This window comes from Neopsephotus bourkii, unplaced genomic scaffold (genome assembly GCF_033783945.1).
Source record: "Neopsephotus bourkii isolate Nb327-2 ecotype Australia unplaced genomic scaffold, CSIRO-AGI_Nbou_v1 NB_1248, whole genome shotgun sequence".
Lineage (NCBI taxonomy): Eukaryota > Metazoa > Chordata > Aves > Psittaciformes > Psittacidae > Neopsephotus > Neopsephotus bourkii.
Window position 1 is genome coordinate 3,387,497 of NW_026901733.1, and position 12,168 is coordinate 3,399,664.

At 40.7% G+C, this 12,168-nt stretch overlaps 1 protein-coding gene across 2 annotated transcripts in view; it reads right to left on the reverse strand.

Moving 5' to 3' along the window:
* Positions 1-2,717: 2,717 nt before the first annotated feature.
* The window catches only part of ZNF516 (zinc finger protein 516), a 102,712-nt gene continuing 93,261 nt past the window's right edge, over positions 2,718-12,168 (reverse strand). Inside the window, exon 5 of one of the 2 annotated variants that reach the window (XM_061364685.1) lies at positions 2,718-5,750. In XM_061364685.1, coding sequence (XP_061220669.1) covers positions 5,476-5,750 — 275 coding nt within the window. In that variant the 3' untranslated portion in view covers positions 2,718-5,475. The remainder of the gene's footprint in view (positions 5,751-12,168) is intronic. The other variant, XM_061364686.1, reaches the window with a different exon arrangement.

A 12,168-nucleotide genomic window follows, 5' to 3' on the forward strand; every position in this document is an offset into this window, starting at 1 on the left:
TAACCCCTGGCCAGGCGCTAGGATCCCTTACTTGCAAAGGGTGGACAGCTGCAGTGAGTCTTTCCAGAAGTCACAACCCAGAGTCCAAGTCAAGCCACTCATCACATGCAGAGTCCTCCAAGAAAGCCTGGAACATCCTCCCAGCTAAAAAAGCTTGCGGCTCCTGGGCTGCCCCCATCGCACAGGTGCTGTAAAACCTGAGCACATTTCCATACACTTCTACTTTCTAGTTACCAAATTCCCACGAATTCCCTCACTTCGAGCCCTTAGAGCCTGCCGGTAGACCTACCATTCTACAGATAGAAAAGGTGCCTTATGTTGCAACTGCACTAACTAGGCTTCCTCCAGATTGTCTCTAACAATGAGGCCCAGGGATGCTCTACTCTCTCAATATTTGAAAGGAAAAATACCCTTGGACAACAAACAATCACTCCCATATCCACAGCAAGCTTCTGTGAATTATTGGGAACACAGCCACACAACAATGAATTTGCCATTTGACAGGAGACAGGGGGAAGGAAGCCCAGCAGACAGGATGAGACACTGGGCAAGCCCTGACATAGACTTCTTCTCAACATAAACCCTTTCCAGCTGCCTCTTCCCACCACTGGGATGTCACCTCCTCCATGGTGCAACCAACCACCTGCATTTGTGCTCTCTGAGGGAGGAGAGGAACACAAAGAAAACTTCAGGAAAACAGTGGCCAGTAAGCTGGTTATCATTTAAGTCCACGCTCCTCCTACTGCAGTGACCTCCCACCACTATCTGGAGTAACAGACCCAGTATCCCAGCAGCATCAACATGACTCTCATGAAAACCTGTGATAAAACAAAGAAATGGTGCAGTTTGCAAACTACCTTTGCCAAGAGAGGTCCCTATTAGAAATGTGTTTACTGCAGCACCACTCCAGTGCTCTGTGGCAAGCCATAGGTCTTGAAAGCCACTGCTGCCTCCTTCATTGTCCCAGGCAAGGCATAATGCTGCCCTGTCCCAGAAAAGTCAGTTGAATTCTGGGAGTCAGATGAACTGGAGGGCCAGTGTCCCTTTTATTTTGTGTCACACCAGAACAACGAATATTTAGAAGATAAGTAAATCATTTTTCTCTGCTTAGAAAAATCTTCCAAGACTCCTGTGGTGCTTGAGTTGATGATGATGAAATATGGCATGCAGAGATTTTCACTTACAGAAAGGGAACATGGGTATCTCACATTTTCTAAACTCTTGACAAGTAACTCACCTTTGTAGACAACACTGATGTCACAGGAACAAACAAATCAAGCTGTCTGTACCATGATCCACAACTTAAATTTGAGATGCAAAGGGTTTCACAAAGGATAGAGCCAAGTGTCTGAAGCCATTTTAATATTGGACTTTTTTTCTTAACAGCTTTGAGCATCCCCAGCTCTTTTACCCAACATTCTATGAGACATCTTAAAATATTCTGTATTAGAGAATACTATCTGAATGTACCCTCTAGCATCCTCAAAGGACTGCTGCAGTTCAGTAACTGCTTAAAACACTATGCCTTCTTCCCTGCCTTTTTTTTTTCCCTTCCTGCTTAGGGCTAACCAGAGTCTGCTTGTTTCTTGGAAAGAGCAATATGCTTTTCAGAATCCCTCAGGTACTGGAGAGACCCTTCAGTCTAGCCTCAACTACTCATAATTACAGTCCTAACTCTGGTTCACCCATCAGTCAAGAGAGTAAAGATCCAAAAAGGCATCCCCTTCTTTTCTGTCAGAACATCATTCAGGCTCATTTCACAAAACAACATTTTTGCAGAATAAGATGATTCACAGAGTTTAAATTATGTGCTTATTTTCTGAAGCTTCCAATCCATCTCCCCAGAAGCTGCCTGTGTATCCATCCTTCCTCCCTTTTATCTGAGCATCCTTTTGCAAGGCACAGACCTCTCCTGGTTAGGTTGCAGTTTCTGCTCCACCTCCAGATCACCCTGCTGTCTCAAAATGCTGACTTTGCCATTCTGGGCAACTTTCCTACTCTTGGTGATTCTGGTCTAAACCTCTTGCTTCACTCCTTGCTTCTCCTTTGTCCCAGCCTCAGCACTGGCATTTCTCAGGCACTGCCTTCTGTCTACTTACATGAATTTCAGAGGGTCAAAACTTGGCCCCTTACAGATCTTTCACATGCTTTCTCCATCTCTTTACAGGGATTACCACAAAAGGTGCATCATGTCAAAACTTGGCAATCCCTCCAGTTGCAGGTGTTTATCTGAGTCAATTAATAGCAGAACACTGTTTTGCACTAAGAAGATGCTATTTTCCAAAGGATAATTAAGTTCCTAACTAGTTGTTCTCAGGTAAGCAGAGTCTTCCATAGCATGGGGGCAGCGCTTCATGGTTTACGAAATAGTAAAGTGGGTTTGAAATACAAAACTTAAAACTGTTTTGGCTTTCTAGCTTGCTTCCCATTTTGCAGTGTGTACCCCTTTATTCATAGCATTTCTGACAGAAGGAATTTAAAGAATGCAAACAGCATGATGGTAAGGTAGTAGCCTATTAGCTCTGTGGAAAAAGTTTCTCAAAGTTCGACTTTCGGTCAGTGCACAACACACAGGATACAAAAATACTCCAGCATGGAAGCTCTTTCTTTCACTTGAGCTGTAATAAAGACGATCTTCTACACTTTATCTATAATGAACCACACAAAAAACAGAGTGAGGGAGAGAGAAAGAGAGATGGCAGATACACTTGAGAATCTGCAGCGTAGATAATCAAACCCTTTATTGTCTAAGTTACATTAGACTTGCAACACCATAAAAACCTGTTAAAGAGAAGAAACAGTAGATTGGTAGAGGTAGTAGAAAGTCCCTGTAACAGTCATAAAAGGGCTTTACAGGAGTGTGTCATGCCAAAAAAAAGTTATCACTTGCTTAAAAAAACTGATCCAAGCCCATTGACTAAATAAATAAAGAACACAACTCATTTTAAATACCGTGGCCTAACTAAAATAACAAATCAATACAATACAATGATAAAGAAGAAAACAGAAATTGCGGGATTGCTTCTGAGAACAGATGGTCTTTAAGGTTGGCTTTCCCCCACCCAACTCTTATTTCTTGTTTAATTAAGTGAAAATCTCATTTCTGTGCTATACACAGCATATAATTATTTAAACTGATTTTTCCTACTCTTGTTCTTCATGGAGCTAAATTATGATTGTAAACTTTGCTGATTAGTACCCTGGTAATGGCAATGACAGCACTAGTTTCTCTGTCAGAGATTCTGAAGAAAAACTCCAGAAAGAAGCTCTTGGCTCTAAATATTAACTCAGATTTTCTAGATCTGCTTGCCAAAAAGAATACCATTAAAAAAAAAAAAAAAGAGGAATTACAAATGTACTTTCATGCCATTTTGGGTACAGAAGAGTTTTTAATAACTGAAACACAAACAAATAGGCTAAGCAACTAGCTTTTGTACAGTCCTGAACTGTCACCATTACTTCCACTGACAGAAAATATGACTCAGAAAAGCAACAAAACTGAAACAAAACAAAAACAAAAAGAAAAAAACCCAAACCAAACCGAGCAAGCTAGTGCAAACCCAAAATGATAATCATAAAGCAACACAGCAAAATAGTTCTGTTTTTCTTTTTTTCTCCTTTTTTTTTTTTTGGTGTACAATGGAATGTGTCTATGCGACCTCCCTCAAAGTAACTTCACAGAACAGTTAATTACAGTCACTTGAAAGTACTTGCACAGACATTCCTAACTACACCGAGACTTACAGAGGATTCTGGTACACGTCTGGTGTAATCGCATGAGGAAAAACTAGTTTAAAAAAAAAATAGGTAAGAAAGTTAATTTGCATTGTTGCAAGTGTTGCGAAGTAACAAAAACTGTCAAGTAATTTAAAACAAGTAACAAGTAGTATCCAGAACCAATTACTGACTAGAGTTCTTTAAAAAAGCAACCCCCCCCCCCAAAACGGTTAGAACAGAAAGATCACACTTCAAGGTTTTTTCTGCTTTTTGTTTTTTTAAACAAATCTTTGTGTCAGAAGCCCATGTCTACAAAAAAAGCACTATTCCGTTAATGTATTAAGTAAACTGTTGCTCTCACCTGTATTAAAGGTTAGCATTATTTCTGTACATGTAAAATTATTGCTTTCTTGAAAAATATATTTAGCATGCTAGGTTGTTTTTTTCTTTTTAATCCGCTTCCTGCCTTTACAAAATGTTACAATTTAAAAAAAACAAACTAGTAAAGCTTTTGCAAAAATTTTCACAGAACATTTTCTTTCAAGGCAGCAGTAACTTTTGATAATGCATAAAATTATATGTGCAAAATCTGAAACTCTCAGAAATATTACCATCACACATAGTGTCACAGCAATAAGAAAAGAAAATATTTATATCTGTGGAATACACTTTTAATTGCTTACACTGCATGGTTTAACAACCTGTTATGTGCCACAACCCCACCTTGAAAACTTGCAGTTAAAGAGTTACGGTAGAAGAGGTATATAAAGCTTTTTTTTCTTTCTTTCTTCTTTTTTTTTCCTAACACCACCAGTGATCACCAAGTACGAGACATGACACATTTATATGAACATTAACCTGCCACCACAAAATAAGGTCCTCATCTTGCCAAAACGTCGCTGGGCCCGATGCGGAGTGTAGCTGGCCTGCTGAACCAAACGCAGCAACAGGAAGTACCTTGTGGGCCCAGGGCTGCCCCAAGTTACTCAGTGACACTTCTTCTCTTCTAAAGGTACAGATCAGCGGCGTTAGACAGCTGAGTGTTTTAATGTATTATTTCTCTTGTTTCTACTAAAAAAGTGAAGACTTCCTTTGTTGGGATCAGGTTGGAGAAAGTAGCCCTGTTACAACAAAAAAAAAAAAAAAAAAGGTCCTGAGAGTAAAACACAGAAGCCTGTTTTTTTTTTCTCTTAGTGTTCGACTAGCTTTTCTTTTCCTAAGCAAGAATAGAAGCTTTTCTCTGGAAGTGTTTCAATTTCCATATTCACATACTATTAATGGTGCGCAGTCAAGAGCAAGAGCACTAGAAATGCAAGTGGTCCCCAAACTGTAATGAAACAAACCATTGCAGAATGACGGTCTTTCTCTTTAGTCCCTTTAATCCTTCATCAAGCATTGCTTTCTCAGCACCAAACGCCACCTTTTCCCTGCACCCCCATTCTTCCTCTCTCTGTTGTTGTTGATTCTTTTTTTTTCCCTTAATTTGCTTTTCAGCATGACAGGCAGTGGCAGTTCCATTAATTAATACTTCTCCAGCCCTCGAATCCACTGCTGTTTTTCAAATGTATCAAATAGTCATTGTGAGCATCAGGGAGGTTTTTGTTACAGTGCTTAACTTCTTCATGCTGTCCAAATCACATAAAGTTTAATTTTTCCAGTGTCTCAAACTTCTCTTGATTAATACAGATGCCTTGTGCTGCCACAGTGCTTGCCAACTCCACTGTTTATTACAAAGGAAATAAGGAACCTTGGGACTGATTAGTACGTCAATTTATATATATCTTGTGTAGCATCTTCATTTATTTTAAGATGATTAACAGCACAGAGGCACCCCCTCCTCGCAGAGCGCCGGTCTCGGTCTCGCTCAGTGGCTCTGGGCGAGGCGATGGCTGGCAGGGAGGGAGGGAAGGAGGGAGGCTGCTCTGCAGACAACGGGGAGCTGTCCGCCACGGTGGGGCTCCTCAGCTGGGGCTCTAGGTTCCCTTCCGGAGACGCAGCGTGTGGGTGACCTCCGCACCGCCGTGGTCTCTCCCCTGCAAAAAGGATGACACAGGGAAAAGCTCATTCTCGCCTCCTCTCCCAGGCACAGCCCTCCAGCAAGTCCTGCTGGCATTTGTTACCCTGTATTAGCAACACATACACTCCTTTTGGCTCAGTGCATCAGGAGGTTTGTGGAGCTTTTTTAAGCATCTCCAGCTAAAGCGTGTTGGGCCTATAAACAGGCCCTGATGGACTAGGGAGAGAGAGCAGCAATGTCTGGTGGAGCAGTTCAGAAAAGGTTGCGGACAAGGAGGGGAAGAAGAGGCCTCCAAAAAGCAGAACTCTGTGCTACCCAAAAGGGATTCATAACTAGATCAGAGTTTTAAAAAGGCTGAAATTTGAGGTCACAGCTATAAGAAGAAAAACTGAATTCTTCTGCAGGTCTGTCATATGCTAAGGCAGCTTCCTCTTCTCCTCCTTGTCATCTTCCTTTTATTATTTCTTTTTTGCCAATTTTCATAAATAATTACCATGTTGGAAAAAAAAGCAGGGATATTCTAAAAATCAAGTGAAATTAAAGATAACATCATGAATAAGCGGGAGCCTGCAGCTCCCGAGAAAAGCTTTAAAATGACATTTAGAACATCACTGTCGGAACAATGCAGTTTACAATCCTGATCCTAAAACAACATGGCAAGATTAATCTTACATAAATGCATTATCCTTAAGCTAAAGTCTTGATGAAGTGAAACAGACCATTTTAAATTAATGCAACATAAAATACGGCACCCATGTAAAATCCAAGGAAGTTTCAAGCTGTGCCTATGGCAGCCCTCGAAACAGCTAAAGAAAGCCCAGCTCTGGTTGACATAATGTATTAAGTGCATCTCTTTTGTTAATAGATTTAGAAAATTCCTAATTAAACCTGGCTCGAGATTCATGACATTTACCAGTCAAAGTTTGGTTTAAGTCGGAAAGATTTGCAACAAAATTAAAGAAAAAAAAAGCTGCTGTACAGACTGCAGTATTTTTGAAATGTAGGAAACAGTAACAGAATGAGAGATGTGATAAAACTTCCTTAGTTGGATGCCGAATTTCCTGCAGTAAACCAAGAGAGATGCTTTACATTTTTGCACGGCTGCATCATGCCTGAGAGACAGAGCCACAATTCCAGGAGGAGGCATTCGTCATTAAAATGTCTCGTATCAAACCAGCTCTATGTCCATGGGGAGTGCAGCAGGGCTTTGCAGAGCCAGGGGAGCAGGGAAGGATGAGGGGAGAGGATGGCAGGCACCTTGCCTCAGTTTCCCTGAGCAAGAACTGGAGAAAGGGGTGTAACTAGTGGCACTTTTTGGGGACAGATAGCCTGTGGGGTGCTGGATGACAGAGGCATATCCTGCAGGTCTGGACCACACAGCAATGGGGACCATGAAAGGGATAATCCATCCTTCCTCCCACCTGGCAGTGAAGTACATAGGAGCCGAGGGTGGCTAGGCCCCTCTTATGTATGGTTGCACCCCCAGTTTCACAAGGAAACAGCACTTGAGCTTCATGAATGCCAAAACCTACTCGGTGGCACACACCCTTCTACTTGCAGCAGCCCCAGCAGGCAATCAGGTTTTGAACCAGCTGAGACATAGCTGGATTGAATTCTTTCTGAAGTGATAACCATTCTAAAAAGGAGGCTTTCTTCACTTTCAGCATTTTAAAAGAGAAAAGCAGCAGTTCTTGAAGTGAAACCTATAGCTTCCATATCAACAGCTCAGCTGCTTTCACACCTACTTCTAGGGCTTTTCGGCAGTTAACAGGAAAAAGCAGTTTGTGCACGTCAATATATTAGAGACAGATTACTGCACGACATCGAAATAAATTGGAGTGATGGCTTTGGAGCAGAGATGCCACTCCAGTTTGCTGGCAAGGGGAAAGTGTTGGGACAAGAACTACAGCTGCTAATACTGTCTGTAACGCTCCAAAACTAATGGACATACAGCACATGCATATTACTGAGATGCCAGTACAGCAGCCTCCATGGTTCCTTGATTGTTTGCATTATAATCTCCATATGTATGAACGAGACAAATTAGGTTGCCATTTATTTGTTCATTATCTATTATTTTGATTAATGGAATTCTTGTTCTCAGAATAACTATTTAAAAATAACATTTGCAATAATGAGGACTGAACTATTAATCATGATCTTCAGAAGAAACTCTAGAAGGAACTGGGGCAAGGCATTTCACATGAACAAATGTCATAAATCAGGCTTCTAACAGACAGTGCTAGGATTCCAAATGCAAAAAAAGAAACAACCCAACCAAACTCAGACACCAATGGTTTAAATACCTTTTCAATATGTTTGGGGATTTTATTTACTTTTTTTTTTTTCTCTTCCCTTTCTCTCCGAAGTTGCTTTAGGACAAGGAGGGCTGCAGTGATGCTGGACTGTAAAAACAGTAGAGGTAACAGATGCCCCCAGCCTTTCTCCCAAGCTCCCTTGCAATGTATATGTGGTGTACATACACACAGCGTTTTCTTGTTAGCTCTTTCCGATCTGCCTATCCCCCAAACTCTATGCTATCTCAAGTACTGAACACTTCAAGTACTATTTCAGAATACTTGCAGTGGAGAAAATTAAGGCTTACACACTCCTTAATGAAGGTGGTTTACTCCTGTCACCGAATGAGGCTCAAGAACTGTGGTGTCCAAAGCTGTTTCACAGAAAACAATCATTACCGCCTTCTGGCATGAAAAAAGCTTCAGCCAGAGATATCCATGATACTACCTGTTCCAATTTTCCTGGGCTATAGCTTTAAATTGATTTTCTGTGAGTAAAAAGGTATGTTTCCAGAGAGGGCGTTTTGAAGTTCTGGGGTTTTTGCTTGTTTCACTTGCACAAAAGGCAGGGAACCTCATGTCTCCAGTTCCAGCACTGCAAATATCCTTCACACAGCTCTCAATGAGACAGAACTCTTCCTTGCTGCTAATCAATAAAACATGCCTTTTGAACACCCAATTACTTGTCCTTTAAAATTTTCAGAGCATATTTTTTGACACAGCACTGATAGAGGATAAACTACATTCCTAAAGCAGGCCAAGCTCTTGCATGCTTTTAAAAACACAGAAATTAAAAGCAAGGAATTTTTCAAGACTGCTATGACTGCTGTCACCATTTTGTAGAAGCAGGCTGGAGGGTCACTTGGGAATTGGGCTTCCAGCTGCAATGCTGCAGCACCAGGCAGTATCTCTGAAATGACCCCATGTTTTAGGAGAGGTTTGCTTTGAGAGCTGCAGCAGCTCTGAGGTACACACAGTCACAGGAACCGTTCTGAAAAGGAGCCAGCTTTTGTCTTGCCATGTATATGCAATTGGGAGTGCACTCCTCGAATTCATGCCTACTAAATCAGGTCTTTGGATGCTGCTTGGTGTATTCCAAATTAAGATACATATTCATTGGGGATAAGCAAGTTTAATCATGGATATATTGGGATATTTAGCATTTATAAAAATATTCAGAATATTCAGTATGTTCAATATGGCAGCATTTCAAGACAATCTACATGACTTTGCACAGATTGTATTGACTTGGGGTTGTAATGAGCATTTTTTGTCCTATAGACAAAGAAGAGTAGGAAATATTCCAGAATTCATGGGAAATTAATCTCATGTAAAAAATGTCTTTTTATTTTAAAAGCATTCAGGTAGAAGTAGGAAATAATGTTATGAAGGAAATGAACATCTTATTTCCCACACTTTGTTTATATTCCACTGGTGCTGATAACAAAGCCTGAAACACAACTCAGTGCTAATATTATCAAGATGGGCTGTGTATGATCTTCTTTACACACCCCTATAGGTGGCCTACTTCTCAGTGATGCTGAACACCTGCATATTCTGTTGGTGGTTCACCACCCTAAAGTAGGTTTCCCATTTAGACACCTAAATATAGATTTAGCTGGCTCACATTTGAAAAAGCCTGGCTATAGACCCTATTTTTAATGTGCAGAATTAGAATTATTCTGTGAGAAAACTGCTAAATAATGTAGCACTGTTGTAAGCTATTATGCTGGGGGATTTTAGAAGCCCTACCTAACATTCTTTCATAAAGGAAGCCTTTAGAGATTATCTTCTGGTTGACTACAGAAGGAAATGGAACTGTGAAGTACTTATGTGAATATTTTTACTCTTTAGCAGACAACTCAGGGGAAGATCTTTTACCTGTGAGGAGGAAGCTTTACATAAAGTGAATTATTTCCACTTAGCAGTAAAAAAAAAAAAAAAAAACACCAAAAAACAACCTTTCATTCTCAAGCTACTGTATGTGGTTACTATTGTTTCTTGCTTGGAGCATGTGCATGGCACTTGCGTAACTTGAACTGACTTTACACTGTAAACTCTCAAGAACAGATCTGTCCCCAATTAAGGAAAGAAGTGAAGACACGGAGTGACAATGTTTAAAGTGGGAAATCACAATGTTATCAGAGTGCTGCAGGCATCTTTCTCAGTGCGAGCTAATTTCTGCGCTTCTAAAGGCCCCTGCAGCTGCAGGTAGAAATGAGTGTATTCCCTCTCTAATGCGCAGGGACTGTGCAGGTGGAGTCTTCTGGGGAAGCGCAAGGCTGCTTGCGATGAGAATGAGCAAAACAGCAGACAACTGAATAATCCTAACTGACACAGATGCTGACAAACCAAGACAAAGGCTGATACTGAGGAGCACACACGACAAAAGAAAGGGAACTATCTCCTGGAGAAGTTATCATATTGCAGCTTCTGTGGAAGAAATACTGACTGGCAAGAGACGAAGCAATTCATGAAGCTAACCCCTACTCAGTATTCTGCTGTATTGAGAGACACTGTAATTTAATCAAATACTTTGAAGACAGATTGACATGGACAGAGACTGCAAGAGCAAGCTACATTTGCCGTGGAAGAAGTTAGTCAATAAATTCTGGCATGGCAGTAGTTTACAAAGACAAGATTATGAGTGAATTTATTGTGCAGTAGTATAACCTAAATTACAGGAAGAGTCCAGGACTCGATGTGGACTGAGCTGCCAGCGGACAGATACAGTCATTTCAGAATTTAAGTTTGACCTTATGTTGTCTTGTAGAGGAAAAAAACCAAACCAGATGCCTTAAGAATCCGACCACAACTACACATGAACTAAAACCATGAGCATGAAAAGATGGAAGAGCATTTTAAAGATGCTTAGGTTTACTAAGTCTACATTACTAAACCAACAAGAACCAAAGATCAGTTGAGCTAGGTTGCAGAGTTGCAGTGTACCACCCTGTCACATAGTGATACTGAGAGGTATGCCCTTGCACAATTTAATCAAGTAAGCATTATAAGGAGATCACTTTTATCTAGTTCTCCAACTACAACATAATTTTGTTACTACTGTTCCACAAAAGCAAAGGAAACACCACCCACAGCTACTGAAGTGCTATGCCATCTTGAAAACTTTCTGAGCAGAGTTGCTGGCCCCTCCTATCGCCTGATGGCAACTCAAGTACTCCTGTGGCAGCAGCTGGGTTCCCCACATGGCCTTTGGGCCAGAAACATGCAAATGCAAATGCAATAGAGAAAGAAGGTGCCCCATGAAGGGTGCTATAGTTGCAATGTGGTAGTGCCCAGTGAGGATATTTACTGAGCCAGCAGAAACCAACTCATGAACTTCATGAAGCACGACTAGCATAAAGATGCATTCTCCAAGCATGGCTGAAACCATCTGCATTCATTTAGAAAGAAACAGGACAGAAAAAGTGCTGTAGTCAAAATTAAACTAAAAACATGGATGAAAGGAAAAGTGAGTTATGTTGGAAGCACTTTCACAATGGAAGAGAACTGCCCATGAGAAGGTTTGCACTTCCTGCCAACCTGTAAGATGAAGTCAGAATGTCCAGTTGGAAACACTGGTTTCCAAAGATGGAATATATAGCAAACAAATTCATTTTAATGGTGTTCTATGCAACAACTTTGGCCTGTACAATTCAGAGTGCTGAGACGTGTTTGTTAAGACTGAAAACTCTACACTAGAAATAGGAAAGCACACCACCCCACAGAGTCCACAGAAACTGAAGGATGAGAGCCTTTCAAAGGCCAGATACTGGATATCAAGGTACAAATACTCCAGAAAAATACAGATTAAGCTTTAATGGTACTGCTGCAGTAGAAAATGTTTTAAGAGCAAATTCTATCTAGGAATTCTTTGTATACAATCTCACTGTTGCTATGTGTGCACATTACAATTACCTATCCCACCCAGTCCCCACTAAGCCACCAACATGTCTATTTAAACACTAACTACCTGCTTTACAATTAATTGACTTTCTATATAACGACTTTGATACGACACTTGAAATACATAAAAGCTAAAAATCAAGTGACATTGTTATTATTTATATATGTTATAAACCAGTCAGTGCTTTTCTTAAGTGATGAGTTTCACTGTGCAACTTTTTCCCAGCTACC